This window comes from Varanus komodoensis, unplaced genomic scaffold (assembly GCF_004798865.1).
Source record: "Varanus komodoensis strain SLA01 unplaced genomic scaffold, ASM479886v1 scaffold74, whole genome shotgun sequence".
Classification (NCBI taxonomy): Eukaryota; Metazoa; Chordata; class Lepidosauria; order Squamata; family Varanidae; genus Varanus; species Varanus komodoensis.
This window is the reverse complement of record NW_025336401.1, coordinates 2,089,016-2,104,709: the sequence shown is the minus strand read 5'-3', so window position 1 is coordinate 2,104,709 and position 15,694 is coordinate 2,089,016. Positions and strand designations below refer to the sequence as shown.

The following is a 15,694-nucleotide window of genomic DNA, read 5'->3' as shown; positions in this document are numbered from 1 at the left end:
GGTCAGGTGCACGAGCCCCCCGGCCGCTCGGCTCTGTAAGGCGCCCGAGTCCCGAGGCTTCGCGGAGGACGGGGCAGACACGCTTTAATTTAATTAAATTAATTAAAACTAAATCGGATGAGCTCCCTGGGTGCCCCACAGCCACCAGTTTAACTACCGTTAAAAATACGCAATTCATAAGAATACTAGCATAGACCAAGCGCGATGGACAACCAGCTAATCATTAAAGCACGATAAAATTACGGCAGCCAAAGAAGACATTATTAAGACCAGTTATTAAATGAGCCGCGTTCTATTTCGACTTGGAGAACAAGCAACAGTTCTGTGCAAATAGAAGGCCCCGAGGCCACTTGCTCAAACTTCTGCCCACTTCAGACTCCCGAAGTTCAGGCTGGCACAAATGGCAGTTACAGAGACTGCTGGATGATAATATGCTGATCTTTTGGGACAATACACAAACAAATAATTGCATTTATCAGGAAGGGACCCCAACACATGCATTGGCAAATGCATTTATTGCTTTTGGCCAGCTTCCGTGGCTGTGTGACAGGCCGCAGGGCATCAGCTGAAGCCTTCCCGTCAGGCCACTTTGGAAATGGCAGGAGCAGGCCTGAGGCCCGGACGGGGGCCGCGCTCCTGGAAAGAGCCACCTTTCACTGCGGCTGGACGGCAGCACCCTGCCCGCCAAGTCTCCACGTCGACCTGCAAGTCAAGCCAACAGTTCGGCGGGACTTGCAGCCATCCATGCATGGGGAACCTCACGGCTAGACTACCGCAGCGCACTCTGCGTGGGGCCGCCCCCGCACCTGATTCAGGGGCAGCAGCCAACGCGGGCAAGGATGCTCTCCGAACCTCTGTGCCAAAAGGAGCGCCCCACTGCCTCTTAGTTGCGGGTCTTGTTCAACTGCTATTGTTGACACGCATAAGACAGAGCGTAAGAAAAGCCCCGTGGGATTGGCTTCAGCTGCGGGGACAGCCCTGGAGACAGCCCCTGGCTCTTCTGGTGGAGCCTTGCTGGAACCACAGAAACCCTCACACTTTACAACCAACCAGCACAATGCCACACGTCATGTTCCCGAGCCGAGCCTCGTGGGTGGCAGTCCCCTCTTCTGGAAAGGCAGCTTGGGGGCCCAATACGGGGGCCCCAGAAAACACACTTGTACACCCGGGCTTGTGTAGATGGAATTGCTTTTAATCCTGCCTTTTACATCTCATGTTTTAATAGGTGCGTGTGAACTGCTTGGGGATGTCATTTGTACTATGCAAGCATTGCAAAGAAAGCGTGTGGCATTGCTGAGGGTTCTTTATCGGAAACGCCCAAGGCTTTTTCACTGCCCACCTCCTTCAGGGACAGTTACGCCACTGACCTCTGTTTAAAGATGAGTATCAGAGGGAACAGTAACATAACGAAGCAAATGCTACATGTGTCATTAGGTCTCAGAAAAGAAAGTGCATGCGATGTAACGCTACTGCATAAACAATGCGAAAGCTATTCTAGGAAACAGGCCTGCCAGAGCCTGTGAAAAAGGCTTCCATGTTGCAAAACCCATTCTAACCGGATATGTATCATCCTGGCTGTTGCTTTATAAACTCTGTGAAGGAGAACTAGGAAACCTTTGTGTATGTTCCAGTGCAAGTTTACATCTAAGTAAATTCTCCTGGTAATGCCATTTATTCAGGATCTGGCCCAACCAGGCTGATAACATATCCAGTGAAAACTGATTTGGTAACATGCATGCAAGATGCTGTCGGACTATTCATTAGAATGGAATTTGGGTTGTTTCCGTGCGGAACTGCACCTCCTCCCTGGCACGGACACCCTTCCCCACACACCTGGTGTGCAAGAATTCTTGGGGGTTCCTCTCACTAATGGAAGACACTCTGTAACTGCACAGAGGATCGTGGTTCAGGGTGAACGCCTAGCACTGAACCATATGCTGGAAGTGAAGCCCTGATCCAGAACTAAGTTTTTGTACCCTTCTGGCCCACCACCTCCCAAGTAATCCTTACGTGCACAATGCATCCCTCACAGTGCGTATGTGTGGGCAAACACACAACAAAACAAGCCCTTCCTAGCAACTGGGTAACATTCCTTGCCCATTCGGTGCGGGCTGGTTTGGGGCAGTCGTGAGTGTGTGGGGCTGGGGACCGAGGAGAGCTGTGTCCTGGGCCCCCCATCCAGTGAGGAAGCCCCCTGAGTGACTCTGGGCCCATCGCAGGCTTTCAACCTTGCAGGGTGGGGTTGTCGTGAGGACAAACAGAGCTGCGCAAACTGCCGTGGGCCCTCGCGGAGGAAGAAAGGCGGGCACCACGCCATGACGCGGGAAGCGCAGCAGCATCCCAGATGGTCGCTGGGCTGCCCGTGGGAAGACAAGGCGGGAAGCGGTGGGAAGAGAGCGGAAGGCCGCCCGGGGGAGGCGCTGCCACCCAGACCTCTCGTAATCGCTGTGAGCAGGCGGCGCGGCGGCTCAGCGAAGGCGCTCTCAGAAGGCCCCTCGGTGAGTCAGGAGCCAGTGTGACATCGTGGCGGAAATGCAGGACTGGCACTCGGGAGATCCGGGTTCGAGAGCCTACTCAGTCCCTGCTTTGCGTGACTTTGGGCCAGTCCCTGGCTCTCATCCTGCCCTGCCCTACAGGGTTGTTGTGAGGGTGAAATGGAGGACCGGAGGGCCATGAACACCCCTTTGGGCTCCATCCTAGAGGAAGAAAGATGGGATATGATTGTAATAATAAAACCATGTACAGATAATCTGGCAAAAGCTGCAGGCAGGCTTGGGGAAACTCAAGCTTTGTGAAATGCGGGGCGTGTTGCTACGGCACTAAGCCGCTGGAGAAAATGCCCCAGGCAGTGCGGTGTGAATTGAGCCTGTTCAATCGGCCCAGGATTGTGACTGCCGCTTCCGTGGGGAACCCGGCGGGCTCCGTGCTGGGCAGCCTTGGCTTTGGGAGCATCAGGACAGGGCCACGAGCCCTGCCCGCTGCAGCTCCTACTTGCCCAACTTTGAAAACGTGGTTCTCTGTCCAAAACATTATGCCTGTGGGTCCTTTGGGGGGGAAATATTTTCTATACACTGGGGGGAGGGACACGCTCGGGGGACTGACCCTCCAGAGCCTGGATCCTGGAAAACAAAATCCTTACCTCTGAACAATGTCTGGATAGAATGGCTTTAAGCATGTGCAAAGTCCTTAAGGAATTTCTAGAAAATATTAAGCAGATGTTATAAATGGTGTGAACTGCGACTTCTCTCCATCAGGGACCATCAGCAAGTCCTTGGCAGAGAACAAAAATGTATCTGGAGTGCGGCTCAGGGAAGTGAGCCAAGCTAGAGACAAAGGAACTCATGTATAAACCCTGATGCAATCCAGAAATTAAGCAATGAAACAAAAGCCAATGGTTTTTTATCATGGGCAAATGCAGAATGTGGCTGAGATCGACTCAGGCATATCCATGGGCAGCCGGGCAGACACGGTGCGAGCAGGATGCTGGGCTAGATGGTCCCTGCTCAGATCTTCTTCTGTCCAGATGCCTGCAACATCCCCTCCTCATGCTGCCTGAGGGTCTCCTCCTCTATTTTCTCCGCACAACAACAACCCTCTGAGGTAGGCGAGGCTGCAAGTCTGTGCCTGGCCCAAATCACCCAGGGCCCCAGGAACAAGAGCCCAGATCCCCTGAGCCCGCTCCACCACCCTGAACCACTCAGTCATACTTCAACGAACCCCCACACTTTCGTCAGAAAGGTCCCCATTGCAGCACAAGTAGGATGAGCAAGACATGAGTCTAAACACGATGAATAAGAACTGAGGCAGCCGCTTGACTCCACAGGCTTAGCGTCTGAAAGACACAAAGGTGGGGGGCAGGGAGGAAGGATGACGAAGGCAAAGCCACTTTGCACATGCGTGCATACTAAAATCCAAAGCCGTTTCTTCAAAAAATAAATTTAACTCATTAACACATATTCTGAAAGTAGGTGGGAAGGTACTCCTTGCTTCTCTGGCCAACAGCTAGAAATCAAGAACACTGCTTCTTTCTGCTCTTTATCTTAAAGGTCCTATTTTTGTTCATAAAAACCCCCAAGAACATCTTACATAAACTTGGGCGTGTTTTTCTGGCTTTACTTCTTGTCTCCCCTAGCAACTATACCACTGAACAAATTCTGGCTATGCCAGGAAAACTTCGGCAAGTTAGACAACTGAAAAAAAATCGCCAAGGCTGAAGTGACTTGTGAGGACAGAGCCTGCAGCCAGTGTCTTTTTGTTATTTTTATTTTTTTTTAGAGAAGGAGCTCTATTTCTCAGAAATGTTTCAGAAGCCAGTCGCTGGGAGCAGTCATAGGCCAGTGGCACAGAGTGTGCTTTCCATGCCAGAAATTCCAAGGAGCAGTGTTAAGAAAAGCTGCTCTGCATGAGAGCTCGAAACTGCGTTGCCGGTTTAGATATTACTGGGGCTTGCTGGACTATTGATCAGAGATTCAGGAGGCAGCTGATTTTGCAGACCCACCCAGTCTCATTCTTTGAATTTTACCCAGGGTTCGGGCATTGCCGCCGCCTTCGCACCCTCTCCTGCTTCTCCCGTTGCGTTTTTTCCACAGACATTCCATGAAAGGGACAAGGCAGAACTGCTCCGTGATGACTTGGCTGGCTGCACCAGGTGCTCCAGACTCTGCCCTGCAAAGCCAGGAGCTCGGAAAGGGCTCAAGGTTGCCTCAGGTTGGTGGTCCATGGACAAGACCACGGAACAGCCCACATCCCAGGACTTTCTCGAGGAGAAGTTCCAGAATTGCTGTTTGGGGGTAAAGATGCCACAGGTCAACACGAATATTACACTTGATCATCTAAAAACAGAGGGTTCAACAAGTTTGTCAATCCTGCAAAATGAAGGCTTAAAAAATACCCCGTCGCTCGACTCCTTATTATTTTGGCCTGTTGGCTGAGAAATGTTAAATCCCCCCTTCGCCAGGCTACAAAGCCTTGTGTCTCCATTGGGCAACCACTGGAAAGTCTTACATCTAACAGAGTGGGCTTTCGGCTGCAAAGTCCCAGTCCTTCCAGGGCTGACCTGCTTATTCCTCAACATTTGCCTCCGACAGCAGCCCCAAACCTCCCAGAACTACTCACCACACACCTCTAAAAATCCCTGCTCGGTCTATCCTGGGATCTCCGTGGCAAAACTGCTCTGGTGGGTGATCCCTGCAGAGAGACCACATCACTTGTAAGCAGATACATTTGAAACCCCTTCCAATTTTCCTCTGTATTTCTTTGACAATGTAGCACAAGGCAAAAGTTTCAGGAAGTCCTTAGATGCTGTTACATGTCATAATTGCAAAATTCTGGATGTGCTCAGGCAAGAGAATACATGCTTCCATTAACACACACTCACAGTCCGTTTGCACCAAAAGGACTTAAGGACACTTTGCACAATATTACCCTGTGGGCGAGGGTAGGAAATCTGTACCTACACCTGAAGCTCCCTACATGTACGTGATGCAAGGCAGGTCTTTCTGCTTACGTGCGCGATAAAATAAAATCTGGCTGCACTTACAAAGGGGGCAGCACAAGCACTTACAGCAAAATCTAAGAAGCTCTAGCCAAGAGCAAGTCCCACGACTTCAGTATGCCTGACTCTCAGGAAGGTGTGCAAAGGATCGGTTGCTTTTCTGCTCCAAGCAGCTCTTGTTTTAATCCAGCTGTTCCAACCTGAAGCTCTCCAGCTGTTGGACAGACCTCGGCCACTCAACATGAAAACAAAGTCCAAACTGGCCAAGTATCCTCTTTTGTGGCCAACAATTCTGATGGATGAAGTAGAAAGGCCAACTGTATGTGTGAAAATGTTCTTGGCCCTTAGAACAAGGTCTTCAGCTGCTCTGGAAGAACCTCTTCAGAGGCGCTGCTGAGCGATGTCTTTGCAGCTAAAGCAATGAGCTTTCTTTGATCTATTCAGGTCTGGTCTTCCTTCCGTAGAATTCTAATTTGAGTTTTGTTGACGGTTGCTTCTTTGCGCTCTTCTTTCTTCTCTCACTGACCTCACATCGAAGCTCGCAGTGTGTGCAAGGTAGGCATCAGGTCTATTCTCACTTTGAAGCATGAGCAAATTTGCCATGCCTCCGAATTTTACCACTTTCCTCTAACCATGGGTTTGCAATTAGAAACAGGCCAAGTATTTAATCTGGTTTGGATGTGTGTGTGTGTGTTTGTTTTATAACTGTGGTGCTTCTAATTTCACATAGGAAAAGATAAACCTTCCAACTGAGTGTGCCACTTCACATTTCTGCCATTGTGCAGAAGAAGGTTGTTTTGAGTCTGCAGGACAGCCTATTATGCCCTTCATGGACTAATTAAGGGCACGCCAATTTAAGCCACTGGTCTGAGGAAGTCCACACCCAGTGCAACCCGTATGATCAGGGTCTCCCGCACTCCAAGAAGGGCGGGCTGGTCTTTCCAGGAAATGCTGCCCCAGTGGTCCAAAAATTGCTGACAGCCACAGGCTGTGTTGCAATCATTTTCTAAACTTCCGGAATACGTGGCAAAGCTGGATCCAAACTCCCAGCTGGCACACTTCCACCCCTGTCTCTGGCCAACCCTGGGATTCCTGCAGCTGCATGGATGACTTTTTGTTGGACTTTTGTAAAGAGGGGTGCCAGGGCACAACTGTGGAAGGCTGCCCTGCCTCCCCAAGCGCTTCAGACTTATTTTGCTCCTTTAGCACAAACGTTTCATGTTTGTTCGCTCTCCGTCTCCTCCGCACATCACGTTTAGTATCCTCTTTGCATCTCATGTTTAACGCCCCTTGTAGCCCTTGTGAGCTATTCGTGGTCAAGATTATATCTACCGAGCCTCGCAATTTCGACAGAAATGTCACGTAGTGGGTAACTTTCTCACAGTGTTACCTCTGATGGGCTTTTCTTTTTGAAATCTCCGTCAGCAGTTCTCTACAGCATGAAGGCGTGAAGCAAAACTCCAGATGTGCCCAAACTCATGGCAATTACCATGTGCCTGCATCTGACGAGGTCTTTTGCACAGCTTCGGGATTTGTCACACTAAAGGCCATCTTAGGTATAAAAAGGAACTGATTCACTTCTACCAGGAAGTGCAGTTTCTTTGCACCTTGATTAGAATAATGGCTTGGAAAAAAAGCCGCAACCAACCTTTGTACAGAAGGTTCAGGTCCTTTGCATAAGGGGCAGTCAGGTTTGTGCTTTGGGTGGCCAGGACTGGAGGCCCGCAGGTGACAGGACTGGTGCCACCTGGTCCTGCAGGTGTCTGCAGAACTAGCCACCCCTTGCAGGTGCTCCCAGGGGTCAGGTCGGCAGCCGCCCCACACCGCAGGTGAAGGTCCTGGAGACCAGGGCAGAAGACACCTTCGCACATGCCGAAACCCGGGACTCCTGGCACTCCGGCTCCTCTCCTCTCCTCTCCTCTCCTCTCCTCTCCTCTCCCCTCCTCTCCTCTCCATGCCTTGATCCTGCCCATGCACATTCTGCCCCTGCCATTCCTGCCTTGCTCTGAGTAGACCCTGCCTTGCTCCTGCTCGCCTGCCTGCCCTGGCTGGGACGATTCCCCCAGCAAACCAGCCTTAGGACTGCTTCTGAGCGGTGCCGCCTGGGCTAATCGGACCGCTCCCTTCCGTGCTTCCAGCCCTGGGCTGCCGGCTCTGCTCCTGGCCTCGGGCCCCTCGCCAGAGCTCCGGATGCCCGCTTGAGCCGTGCCCTGGACCCGCATTCTGCCCAACCCGCCGCTGCCCACGGCCCGGCACTCACTCACCCTGGGAAGAAAATGAGCCTCTTTGCTCCCCAGCGGTCCTCTTGAGCAAAAGGAACGTCCTGGGCTGCACAGACCAAACTGCCTGCTCCAGCCACTAGTTTCCCCTCTGCCCAGCCAGATGCCTCTGGAAGCCCACCAGCAGGAGATGCTGCAGCAACACTCTTGCAGTGTTGGCCTCCCAGCGTTCAGCAAACACGCTGTCTCTGTTACCAGGGGCTGCATACAGACATCGATATCCTTGTCCTTCGTGAATGTCTCTAACCCCCTTATAAACATAGAAACATAGAAACAGAGCGAGTCAGAAGGGGTCTCCCGGGCCATCTAGTCTGACCTCCGGCACCAGCCGGCTCTGCTCACGACATGCCCACCATGTGGACGTCCAGATAAAGTTTATCTGCACCCAACAGAGTGGCACCGTGTGACAGTTTGAACCCCTGTGTGTATTGGCAGGCCGAACACGTGCCGACTTCTAAATACCTCCTGTAAACATACAGCCGGGCACACACTTTCTCTGGCGTGCCACTGAGGCCCTGTATTGGGTTGCAAATTTTTAAAATGATGTTTTATAGTTGTTGTTTCTGTCACTTCTCTCTTTTGTTGCAGTTGCTGTGTTTTATATGCTTTTGAATACTTGGCTATGTAAACTGCCTAGAGGGGTTGTTACTCTGAGCAAATCCATGCATCAGAACAAGCAGAGCCCAGACCTGCCTGAAAATTCCTGCAACTGCTAATTGCCAAGGCAAAAGGCATTTCCACTGGGCAAAAGGCATTTCCTTCTCTGAATGGGGAAAGAAGCTGCGGGGCGCTGGGAGGCAAAGACTCTCTGGTCCATGGTGCAGAGCGGAGCACCAGAATTGCTCCTGGAAGGTACCAGCACCGCTCCCAGTCCTCGCATCTATGTGCCACTGGAAACCCTGGAGAGTCCCTGCCAGTCGCTCACCAGTTCAGAAGAAGTGTCAGTCCAACTTCCTAAAACAGCTTCCTGTGAGCCCACAGTCACATGAGTGGCGCTTGCAACTCAAAACCACACTGGTGTGGGTTTCCCATGCCTGCCCACACAGGGCACAACCACGTACAGCGGGTGGCTCTCTCCTACTTGCAAATACCCAAACCCCGCACAATGTCTCTTGCAACTGGAAATATGAGCTGAATAATCTCCTTTCACAGCAGGTGGAATTGGCACCTCTCTGTTTATGACAGCCATACTGGGCAAACGGGGAGCATCTGGGCAAGAGCCTGGCTTCTCTCCTGAAGCAGCCCAAAGCAGGGGAAATTTTATTTTGGCTTGAAGGAGGCGAGTAAGATACACACCTCTCCTGCAGACACACTTTTCCAGTTAAAGTTTTATTCTGACGGTGTGGTAGTGAAATGTCTAACGACACCGAGTTTGTTTCTCATGTTGGTCTGTGTCCAGATTCTAATTTTCCTTTGGCGCCTTTATGGGTGGAGGAAATTGCAAAAGCAATTAGGACGAGGCCAGACCGAGGCATTTAGCTGCCTGGGGCAAAGGGACAAGGCAGGTTTTCCACGTCCCAAAGCCACCTGGTGCACTGTGGGAACTTCCTTCCACGCTGGTGTTGGGGCAGCATCCTCCCCATATCCGAGGCACCAGGGTACCTTAGGAGAAGAACGGCGCCAGTCACCCACCACGCAAGCTTTCCACCCAATCCATGCCTGCTATTTATACCAGCAAGAATGAAATAGGGAACTGGATTTTCCCATTTTGCTTTATCCACAAATCAACTCCTTGGCATTTGAGCATATGATCTGGGAATACCTAGTAGTCACGGTGGGTATGCTTTTTTCATTAAAAAAAACAACAGATTTTTTATTTAAATTAGTTTTTAATTTAAAACAGGTTTTTATATTTAAATTGGATTTTTTTAAATAAAATGCTTTTTGAGGGAAAATCTATCTAAAGATAGTTCTCTTTTAAAGATACATTATATTCCAAAGGTTATTCATCATGAAATAAGGATTAGTTTTTAATTATGTGGCATGAGGCTGCATATTCGTGCAATGTTAAATTTTTTTGTAACTGCATTCCATTAAACTGTTCACAAAGTTGTGCTCTTCCAGAGGTTTCTGTAAGATTATCGGGCAATTTTTCCGTCTAGAAGATATTATGTCAGTTACTTGGTTTTACAGTTCTCAAAACAAAATGTGTGTCTGCAGAGATCACATGCTGCTTCTTCACAGCAAAAAATGTTATAAAATAAACATACTGAGTTGAGCAAAAGATCTTAATCGCATTGTTCCTTTGCAAATCTTCTGTGTACACAGAATCAACCCCTTCCCTCTTAAGTGCTAAGCTTCAGAAAATATGATGGATAGAAGAAGATTATTGGGAGCAGAACAGATCTGCAGGAGAAATGTGTCTGAGGACAGCAAGCAGCAAACATGAAAACGAAACTTTCAGAGCAAAATACAGTGGCACCTTGTAGTTTGAACGACTCTAACTTTGAATGATCCAGAGTTTGAATGCTGAAGTCGAGATAAAAACCCGCCCAAGTCTGAACAATGCTTCCATGTTTGCACCGCACACGCAGTGAAAAAATGCAGCCTCGGCGTAGATACCCTTCTGCTGTGCGCCCCAGTCCCTCTCGCTGGGAACATCCCGTGCACGACACTCGTGCAGCAGAGTAAACCAATTCACATTTTATTATACAGTGCGTATTTATGTATTTATTTAATTGTTTTTGAGTTTTAATCAATAATTTTGGCATGTAATCGTGTTATTCTTACTTTAAGACAGGACTTTTTTTGTCATTGAACGCACCGGAATGGCGTTCCGGCACCTTTTTTCCAATGGATTTTACGAAGTGATTTTGAATTGCCTGTCGGCGTAGCAGGTCAGCAGCAAACGTCATTAACATAGTGCCTGCGGGCTGCTTCTGTGCCCGCGCCGCCCGGCTTGGGACGCTGCTCGGCTTGGGATTGGTGTGTGTGGTCGCGCGCTGAGTGCTTACTGCCGGCAGCGACATGAGTTCCGGCACCTTTTTTTTTTTTTTACAAAAAAAGCACTGCTTTAAGATATGCATATTTGTAGTTTAAATTTATCAAAATGGGCATTGTTTAGGATCTGGGAATGGATTAATTCACTTTCCATTATTTCTAATGGGGAAAGCTGATTTGGACTTTGAATGATTCAGAGCTTGGACAGCCTCCTGAAAGGAATTCGGAGTACGAGGCACCATTGTACTACCCAGGACTTTGGATCTTTTTTGTGCATAGCCTGTGGTTTGTCATATTATTCTTTCCTTGGAGGAGAAACCCTGTAATGGCAGCAGGCCATAAAAGAGATGCAGTTTGGAAACGTTTTAATGAAGTTCCTCTGCCTACAGGTAAAGCAGGCATGCATGCAAATTATGGAGAAAACCAGGATTCAAATCTAGTCTTAAATCCACCCTAGTAGCAGTTGCCCCTTTTGGGGACATAAGTATGGATAAATTTTACACTGGAACAGTCTGTGGTATTTCCTGACGCACACACACTTTTAAATGAGCAACCTGCTTCTCGGATGCTCATAAACGGATTCTGTAAACCTACACACTTTCCTGTCCCATTTTTAACCCTTTTGAAATATCACTTCAAATGGATCTTGACGTTTGATAACCATCAAAGGTCACTATTCCCATACAGGAAGACCTGCATTTTTGCACGTTCCTGAGTTTGTAGAACACATGCCACAGAGAAGCAACTTTGAGAATTGCCCAGACCTGTATTATAAGACGGCTGTTTAGCCAGGAAAGCAGCAAACCGAATTGCCGAGGCAGATGAGTTAGTCTCAGAATAATTCTGCTGCAGACAGTCACAAGGTCATTCAATTAATGATGAAGAGATTTTGCAGACAGGCAGAGAGGTCAGGCACCCATGCGCAGCCCCGGCCAGGACGGAGAGGCCGGAAGTCGCTCAGGGTCAGAACCATGATGTTGAGCAAAGGCAGTGCAAGGTCACACATCTGCAGGACGGCAGAGGCTGGAGAGGATGTCGTTTCCCAGCAACGTACTTAGCGTGCCCGCAGGCTGGCTTCCACCCACGTCCCCAGCGGCAGCTGGTTAGAAGGTAGAAAGCAACCGAGCGCCTTACAGTGCCCGCCTGGGGGCTGGATGCCCCCCCCACCCCCAGTTCAAGCCGGCAGCCCTGCCTCCGCAGTCTGAGCAAGCCTGGCTTTGCCCCAGTCTCATCCCGGGTGCATCCTCAGCGAAGAGGCATCCTGGAAGCCAGTGAGCAGGCTTCTTCTCAGGGAAGTTGAGGTGGACTAGGACGTCAGCTTAGGGGCAGCTGCAGGTGGAGTGGGGAGCGGGGGGGCTGAGGTGCCAAGAGGCGCCAGCGAGAAAACCTGGAGACGCATTCAACCAGCCGTTTGGCCAGGGGCACTCGGGCGCCGGGGAGGCCGCATTCTGAGCCTGCAGCATCAGGGGCGGCTGCGGGGGAGATCTCAGAGATTTGGCCCAAGGTTCTGCAAGGCTGGGAACAGCAACTGTCCCTTGAGCCCAAAGAAGTCTCACTAAATGTCTTCAGCAACCCAGCGCCAGCCGTAGGAATGCACACACCTCCGCTTCTAAGCACAGTGCTGGGCTCTGTCCCACACCCGAGCCTCTGGGTCCAGCTGCCAGGGCGTGCCAAGAGCCCCTGAGAGGATGGGCGGCTGAGGGAGGGGGCAGCTAGTGCAACTCTTCAGGCCCAGAAATGCATGTGTTCTAAACAAGAAACCCCCCTGGTGAGGCTCCCCATGAAGAGGGCAGCGTCCAGTCGGGGTCAGCCATGGCAGGGTGAGGAAATACCCCCCCCCGATCAAAGGCCCCCGTGGCCATTTCCAGGCCAAGGACGTTTCTCAGCACTGCTGTGATGGGCAGCGGGAGGGGGGCAGCAGAGGAAACTGCCCCCCCGACCGACCGGCACCTGCATCCAGGAGATCACTCACCTGGGGCATGTGCCATGTGGAGCTTGCTGCTGCATAAGCCCGAGGAGGACTGACGCGGGGAGGGCAGCACAAGTGGCCCTTCCTTTCTGGCCTCTGCTTCTCCCAAAGGAACACTTACCTGCCTGCCCTGGGAGGGAGGTGGCATCCCTGCCCTTGTGGAGCCAAGGCATGCGCACGTGTGTGTGTGTGTGTGTGTGTGAGCGCGCGCGCGCACACACGCGCCAACACCGTCCTGCCATTCCGGGGACCTTTGGAGAGAGGATGCAGCTGTTCTGCAGGGCCCATCCTCGCCCGTGCCAAGGACTGCCGTTGCCTCTGGAAGGGGCAGAGAAGCCAAGGGTGACTTGGGTCGGAGGCTGGGTGGGCCCTGATCCCCGACACAAGGGCGGTGGTAACTGTAACGGCTCCAGGCGGAGTGGAACGGTGGGAAGAGGGCGGGGGGCCCAGAGAGGTGGAGGAAAGGGATGCCCCTCTTTGGGTGCATGCTTCGTTCTGCGGAGACCAGGAAAAGCCCACGATTCCAGAGAGGGTGGCTTCCTGCGTTCTTCCCAGACTCAAATCCCTCCCAGCCCTGGAGCACTGCAAGCGGCGCCAGTTGAATAAATAAATTAGGTTTGCTAAACGCAGCAGAGCGAACACTTCAGAGGCAGCCTGCCCAGGCTCAGCCTGAGGCTTAGCATCTCTGCTTGGGAGTTTCTGGGGAGCACCAAGGCTGGGAAGGCCCCTCCTGACGTGCAGCCAGAGAGAACGGCCGTCCATCTGCCCAGGCGGCAGTGCTGGAAGGGAGGCAGGGGAAGGCCTTCGATGCTTTTCCCGTGCCCAAACAGGGCAGCCCCTCCTCTGCCACCCCGCCCTCCACTGCAAGGGGCCGCAGCAGGAAGAGAGCCGGGGGGGGGGCTGCACACGGGGTGGGGTGGGGGCTTCTGGGGGCAGCTGGACTCCAGGTCTCTGGCTGGGGATGCGGGAAATCTCCTGCCAGGCTGCGGCTGCGGCTTCCTGATGTGAGGAGGAGGGAGGCGAGCGACCGGTTAAGAGGTGGCTGCCTGGGACGGAGTCTCTTCTTTGCTCTGTGCGGCTGAACCAAATCTGGAGTGTCTGGACATATTTCCTGCCTCTCGCCCTCAGGACCTGCCAAGCCCCGTGCTCTCTTCAGCAGCTGCCTTTGCTTTCGTGTCTGGGACACAGCTTTCCGAGAACCTCCGAAGCGCCTTCCTGATCAGGGCAGGGGGTTCTCTAGCCCATGGCGGGGTTTCTCGCTGTGTCCAGCCAGATGGTCACGAGAAGCCTGGAGGCAGGGCGTGGGGGCAGCTGTTAGGGGGTCTTGCCCTTGGCTGGCATCGGGGCAGGTGGCTGCCAGGGGACGGAGGGGCGGTGCGTTTCAGAGCCCGTGCGAGAGGGAATGCACTGTCACTGCTTTGGGATGCCTGTCTCCGCCTGCAGCAGGTCTCGCCGCAGCAGCAAACAGCCCGGAAGTCTCCTCGCCGCACTGCTCCAAGCAACGACCACATGCCTGCCTCTGGGGAGGATGAAGGCGGCCCGAAGCTGGTATGTGTGAAAGATAAGAAAACCAGCTCTCCCCTCTGGTCCGGCGCCAACCAAAGCGAGGGCCGGGCCTGGCGGTTCCTGTCCTTGGTGCACCTGCTTCTTTACAAAACAACCGTTCTTTTTATTACATTCCATGATACAATTTTACACAGTACCATTCGCAGGTTCGCTTTCCATACAATGCGGTTTGGTAAATGCTGTTGGTGTCGTGTAGATACTAGAAACGAAAACAAACACAGACACGAAAAGGAGGCAAGGAAGCACACTCCTGGATCATTTGCCCACCGTCTGCCTGGAAGCTCGTTGATTCTGCGCCGGAGCAAGATAACACTGAGTTGCATTTCTGGGCACGTGCCCAGGGATTACTGTCTTTCAGGCAACGCTCTGAGCATTCCTGAGAAACTCCTGCAAAGTGCCGGGCGGTGGGCCGCGCACTCTTCAAAAGTCAGTAGCGTGCCTGAAAGTGCCACATGCTTCTCCTGAAGTTCCACTTATGGCACAGAAGACATGCAGCGAGTTGTACATGGATGAGGGATGCATGGTGTCTTCTTGGTATATCTAAAAACAAAAGCCAGTTAGCAAAGCCTTCTCTGGTTCTCACTGGGAAAACAATTTTAACAACACAAAAGGGAAACAGTGCAGTGTTGTCCAACCTTGTCTTCAAAGCTGGCACGGCAAAGGCAGCATTAGAAAAAAGAACACAGAAAGAGAATGGGAGAGAGAGGTTATTCGGCGGCGACGGCACCCTCAGTGCCTTGCCCACAGCTCTGAAAATAAGTCGGAAGACGTTCATCGGGTCTGCTGGCCAAGCGCTTGGCACATTCTACCTAGCAAAGCCTTTCCCTCTGCCCTCTCCTCCTCTCCTCTTGCACCCGGGAGGAACTTCCCCAAGGTTATCTTCAGGTTGCTGCAAGACTCTGCCTCACCCTTTGTGGGGAGGGCCAATCTGGGGGCAAACCTCGGGCCAGGCTTACTCGGACCGTTCAGACTTGCCGCTTCCTGGTGAGACCGCGGGCCAAAGGCTCCCACCCAGGCTGCGCCTGCTGCCCAGAGTCTGCATCACTCTCCGCCTTGTATCGCGAAGGTGGGGCAGGCCGGCCGATGTGTCTCCTTGGAGTAGTCGCGACACTTTTTGCCAGGGCGCAGCGCCCGGAGTGCCTGGTGGAAAGCTCAGAGGTCTGAGGGGGGAGTCCGTTCCTTTGCCCCTTCCCGACCATGCTTGCTGCTTGGATGGCATGAGAAACCGAAGGGGCCCTCGGCACAGCCCCTCAGCCCCCCTGCCTGCCTCTCCTTAGTTTGAAGCAGCTCTGGATTTAAAATGCAAAACGGATCCAGGTAAAACTGGGTGAACGAGGTCTGCTAAATTAAGTTTTTCCTCTGTGTGGGGAGTGGGTGGCTCAACTCCTCTGCCGACCGATAAACCCCTGAGCCATTCCTATTGTTATTACGAGCGGAACGAGGGAG

General features: G+C 52.0%; 1 protein-coding gene and 1 long non-coding RNA gene across 5 annotated transcripts in view; both read right to left on the bottom strand.

Annotated features, from left to right (window-relative positions):
• Positions 1 to 3,369: 3,369 nt before the first annotated feature.
• On the bottom strand, positions 3,370 to 4,568 carry LOC123034966. The gene is made up of 2 exons (XR_006416865.1): positions 4,499 to 4,568; positions 3,370 to 3,832 (listed from the first exon to the last, which is right to left on the bottom strand). It is a non-coding gene; the product is annotated as an uncharacterized LOC123034966 (long non-coding RNA).
• A 9,762-nt stretch (positions 4,569 to 14,330) lies between these two features.
• Positions 14,331 to 15,694, bottom strand: part of DOCK11 (dedicator of cytokinesis 11) — a 71,703-nt gene continuing 70,339 nt past the window's right edge. For all 4 annotated transcript variants that reach the window (XM_044452651.1, XM_044452652.1, XM_044452653.1 and 1 more), the window contains one exon: positions 14,331 to 14,788. In XM_044452651.1, coding sequence (XP_044308586.1) covers positions 14,669 to 14,788 — 120 coding nt within the window. In that variant the 3' untranslated portion in view covers positions 14,331 to 14,668. The remainder of the gene's footprint in view (positions 14,789 to 15,694) is intronic.